Consider the following 5,658-nt stretch of genomic DNA (forward strand, 5'->3'; position numbering starts at 1 on the left):
TGGCCCACCCTGTATATAAAAATAATCAGTAAGAGTTATTGATTAGTAACACTGCTAACAATAAGTATTAATTAGCAGGTATTAAGTGAATGTGATGTATCCTAATCGGAAACGTTTCCTTTCTCGGCATACCTTTTAATCGACGAGCGAGTTCCTTGGTGAACAAAATATTTGCCAATTTAGTTTGTGCATATCGTAAAACCAATGAATAAGATCTTTCCATATTAATATCATTAATCATATCGAAATCTATGTTTGCAGCTATAAGAGAATGTTTTTATTATATTATGTTTCTATAATATTTGTATTTTAAACAAGAATGACTGGAAGTATTTTAATGCTATCGTAATGTCGCTTTACGTACCAATATAAGCATAAGATGAGACGTTGATTATTCTGCAATTGGTAGAAGACGATTGCATCTTTGGCAGCAACATAAGTGTCAAAAGAAAATGGCCAAGATGATTTACTTGTAATGCCATTTCGATTCCATCCTCCATCTTCTCATACGGACATGCAGCCACACCGGCATTATTTATAAGAATATGAATAGCTGCTTCGTTCGTCATCAACCTTTTGGCACATTCTCTTACGCTCTTCAAACTACATAGATCGAGAAAATATATCGCGAGCTCACCTACGTTATTCTTATATTCATCCTTCGTTGTCCTAAAAGTAGCCATTGATTTACGAACTAATCGTTATTTTCTTCAACATAAAATATTTCAATTAAAATAAATAAAGTTGCAGAAAAACAAAAATGAATAAATTAAAACAAATAGATGTTAATTAATTTTTATGGTACAAGTTTGATATACTTACCACGATGGTGGATTATTTTTTATATCTTCAACTGCTTTATTTGTTTTTTCCAGATTTCTGCAAGCCAGAATTACTCTAGCGCCTAAGTGCACACGTCATTTATTCAAATGTGTTTAATGTATTTTTTTTTATGGATTTATGAAAAAGTTTTATGAAATTGTAAATAAATCACAAAGATAACATAAAGAATCTAATATTCCAGTAAAGAAATGTATATGTGTTTCTCTCTCATGAAATATAAATATATTATATGGCCATATGACAATGACGCTTGTATTAAGAAAAAATATCCGATTAAATTGAATATTCGGTGAAAAATATGATCGGTTTCTCGATTGAATTTTATCGGCAACTGCATTTTATCAACCAATATGTTAAAGATTATTTCTGTCGGAATTCACACACTATTGTTTTTATTACAAAAGAACTGATCAGTGTGACGTTGTGTGTCGAATAGCTACACGTTCGCATTTAATTTAATCGGATAAGTTAATCGGAAAAATTAACTATCGGAAACATTGGTTTATCCAATGGAAATTTTTCTCAGTGTGATACTGTTATCTTCTGACTAATAACAAATTTATATTTCATTAATAGGAAACAATATCTAAAATTACAAAGTTTAGGATAATTTAAAACTATATAATTTCAGTAAAATTACCTCTTCCATATAAGTCTCTGGCAGTCTCCTTGCCGATACCACCACTTGCTCCCGTTATCACAACAGTTTTACCATCAAGACGTGCTTTGCTCGTACACATTTGATTAAAGAACCACATTTTAAGATGCTTTTTTACTCACGATCTACTACGAATTATCAATATGTCAACGATTATTTCTATCGGAATTCACACAGTATTGCTTTCATTACATAATAGAACTGATCAATGCGACGTACTGATGTTGAGTGTCGAACAGCTACACTCGCACTTATATAATTTGTAAGATATCCTCCAGTAAAAGAAGAAAGATATAGGCCAGTGGGCCGTGGTAGAATCTCATCTCTGAGAAACCCCCACTCGAAATAGAGAAAGTGCGAGTGCGCAGGCCTGAGTGTCGTAGCAGGGAGAAATCGACGAACCGGTCCTCGCTCTCTTTCGTTCGGATCGTCAGGAAGGACGTAAAAATTACGGATGCAATCACTTATCAAAGAAAGATCCGAAAAACATACAAAACCTTGAATTAACAAATAGAGACTGGATCCAATAAGAGAAAAGAAGGAAGGAAGAAGCTGACGATCTCGAGTTGGAGAAAGAGCCAACGCGGGATCCAAGAGCCTTGCCGTTAAAGAAGATGAGTAGAGATAAAATTGTTATTAGATAGTACTTCGAATCACGGCTATTCCCTTTTTAAAAAGGAGATGTTACCAGTGCGAATGTCGTTAATGTCGAACAGTTGAGGCCTCTTTTCCGCGATGCCGATTCGTTTTCTCGAAGCGCGGTGTGCTTCGCTTCCCTTTTCGATTCATGGTAAATGAAGATTTGCAATTTAAAAAATACACATTTGTATACACCAACTGTTGAGGTAAAATCTCTAATCTTAGTAGTTAGATTTTAAGTAACAATGATTTTTGTTCCGATACATTTTCTCGATTGAACAGAATTAAGCGTTTATTTAATCGGTACCAATAAGTCCGCAGAATGATACACAAAACGTAGTAACAGTCACGGAACAAAAAAAGACCGAATTCCAACGTTCGTAGTTGTTTTTCTCTCGGCGCGATGACGTACTATGTTTGCGTGCCATTGTGTACCCGAAGGTCGCCGCGCTATCATTCGCCCGCCGAACGTCGAGCCGGCAGGCAGTGGCGAGAGTCGCTCCGTGCGTGTTATTACTTTTGCGTTATCGGTTTCCAAGACTCGATCGCGATGAATGCTGGGATAAAACACTATTGATTTGCACACCTTTATCAGTAACAAGTAACGTTCCTCGATTAATTATTAAGTTTCTCCAACTTGTAATAAGAAACGAATTGCATGTCGAGGCGACGGCTCTTTATCAACGTACACGTAGATATTTCACGAGACTAACTCATCTAAAATATGAATGTAAATCGTGATACTTTCGCGGTTACATCTCGTTTACGCACCGCGCTTTTAATTATCTATCGATTTCGTGTAATCTGTTCCATTTTCGGAAGAAGAGAGAAATTTGTACGACTTCGGCGTTCGCGCTGTAATTCGCTCTGTACCGCAGATTATGCTTCCGTTGCTCGCGTTGTATTTTATATCGCCAATTCAAAAGTGTTTTATCCATCATCCTATTCTTCCGAATCGAAAGTGCAAGTCGTTAGTTTGAGTAATTTGTATAACAGAAAGTCACACGATATTTGTTAATAATATTTCGTACGTTTCATGGTATTTCACATCGCGTACGGGAGTGTCCGAAATTTCGCGCGATCGATGATTTTTGCGAGTGAGTGTTGTGCGAGTGCAACAAGGAAATCTGAGAGGATGTGCTGGCCTAAGAGGCATCGGGCAACGGCGGAGAAATGGTGAGGTAAGTGTCTTACATTTTTATGTTATCTGTTACTTGTGCGAAATAAAGCATCCGTTTTGTGTTTTTATTTTATTTATTCAAATAAGTTGAACGAGGATCCGAATAAGTGTTAGAGGCGAAACCATACGTATAAAATTTTGTGAGTTTATATTTAAAAGGAAGACTTTTTCATTATTCTATATAATTATTTTAATAAATACTTATTTAAAAAATATAAAGTATATTTAATACAATAATTTCGATTTTATAATTATTTCATAATAATCATATACATATATTTGTATTTTTACAGTTTACCATACGTATATGTATAGTTACTGATGTACAACGCTGCTATTGCGAATCGTATCAGTGAGTGATAAATTCCTTTTATTTTAAAGTGACGTTGCGCATACAATTACTTCTTTGCATGTATACAAATTTTTTAAAATACACAATGCTCGACCACAAATTGCGCGCGCGAAGCGCGCGTTTTGTCATTTCTAGTAGATGTAAAAGAAAGGAAATGCTAATCGAATTCCTTATCATTGTGAAAGGAAAACGTGATGATTGTATCGATAGAATAATTTGTAGAGACACTTCCCTTGACCGCGGTCGGGCCGTTAGACGAGATCTCGATAGGTCGTGTAAGAAAATAAATAGATCTCAAGAGAGATAGACTTAGAATTGGAAGCCTATAGATCTGTAAAGATCCGGAGCGAATAATTTATTCGATTCGAAATAGATACATACGCGGACTATAATCCCATTTGATCGGTTTGACTAATAAAAATTCTAGTCTTGTTGTATAAATCATAGACAAATCTTCTTTTCTCCTCGCATACTTCTTACAATCATTCATGTGGAATTTATAAAAATCTTACAAACCGAGGCATGTTTTTTTTATTGTTGCACTACACTAGTGTTCTCTCTAATGAAAATGTCGATGAAAATTGTTATTTATTACAATTAATTATTGTGCATCAAATTTTTGCATCTAATATCTTAGTAACTAAATTTCGCGAAATAAAATACAATTATAGTAAACATTATTTATAATTCGGTCGAGAATGTTTTATTATTTATTTAGCTTCTCTTAATGAAATTTATAATAGTATTATAAAAAATTGTTTTTATTATATTTCCTACATCTTTTTGTTAAAAAGTTTTAATTAACTAAAAAATTTCAATATACAAAATTACTATTATACGAAATATGGTATGAAAATTCAGGAGATGTAAGACACAATTAATTTAGTGCACAATAAGTAACTTTTGTGGGGAAATAATATGCATTTAATCACAAAGTATGAGTATCAATAAAGCATGAGATATTAGTATAATGTCGTAATGTTTTGAGAAGTAAATCAGAAGTTGGTGTAAAATGCGACAAGGGAGGATTAACTACACTGTTCTTTGTGTCCACAACTGGTAGTTAGGCAGATGGTTGTGAGACGATGTTTTGGCACGTAACAGTTGCCAGCAGTTATACTATTTCATGCGTGACCGTTAACATACGCACCCTTAGTGTATTTCCAACCGGCATCAAGAAATAAACTAAGTTCCTCGCGTAAATGAATCAATCGTGTGATATAAAATGGATCTTAAACTACGTAAACCATTTTGGAAATTGTGGTGAGTCAAACTTATGTGCATTTTTATGATATTATAATTCAATTCTTTCGTAGAACATGGTCTATAAATTTGACTAAATGCGATATTCGTGTTTACAATCATTATGACATTAGAATTTAATGTCATAATGATTGTCCAGTGACTAGACTGTTCATTCAATTAACTCAAATTATTAGAAGATTTACTGATCGTTTATTTAGTTTAAACCGTTAGAATTTGTTATGCTTAATATTTTATTGTAACATTGTTACAAACTGTTTAATTTTCCATAACTTTTGATAAGAAAGATTTCTTTAAATTAAATTTACATTATGTTAGTTAAGAGGTTTATAGATGAAAAGAAATATATAAAATCTAGAATTTTATATTCCATGTACGCATTAGAATTGGTTTAGTGAAAAAGTATTTAGCCTTTAACTTTGCTGACGCAGGAGAATCTGTGTTATAATGTACAATAATATATAAACTGTTGGAGAAATTCTGTGTCATTGAACCGTTAAGCCGTCATCTGTGCATGATGTTATAAGAGTGCATAGAGTATATTTACAATTAAGAGTGTAGAGATAAAGATTAATATTCGAGTGTCTCTAAACTATCTACTTCAATCATAAGTCAATCATAAATCAATAATCATTAAAAAGTCTATTGATTATTGGTATTTAAATGAAAATTATGTTAATTAAATAACTATAATATATACATATGTACTACACACACACACAA

General features: G+C 33.1%; 2 protein-coding genes across 4 annotated transcripts in view; one reads left to right on the top strand and one right to left on the bottom strand.

Annotated features, from left to right (window-relative positions):
• The window catches only part of LOC105569073, an 82,516-nt gene that overhangs the window by 13,095 nt on the left and 63,763 nt on the right, over positions 1-5,658 (top strand). The window lies entirely within an intron of this gene.
• Positions 53-1,771, bottom strand: LOC105569075 (retinol dehydrogenase 13-like). The gene is made up of 4 exons (XM_012025233.1): positions 1,484-1,771; positions 823-904; positions 365-669; positions 53-261 (listed from the first exon to the last, which is right to left on the bottom strand). The coding sequence occupies exons 1-4, from the start codon at positions 1,599-1,601 to the stop codon at positions 68-70; spliced, it is 699 nt and encodes a 232-aa protein (XP_011880623.1). The 5' UTR covers positions 1,602-1,771; the 3' UTR covers positions 53-67.

This window comes from Vollenhovia emeryi, unplaced genomic scaffold (genome assembly GCF_000949405.1).
Source record: "Vollenhovia emeryi isolate VEMERY1.0 unplaced genomic scaffold, V.emery_V1.0 DF939126.1, whole genome shotgun sequence".
In the NCBI taxonomy this organism is placed as follows: Eukaryota; Metazoa; Arthropoda; class Insecta; order Hymenoptera; family Formicidae; genus Vollenhovia; species Vollenhovia emeryi.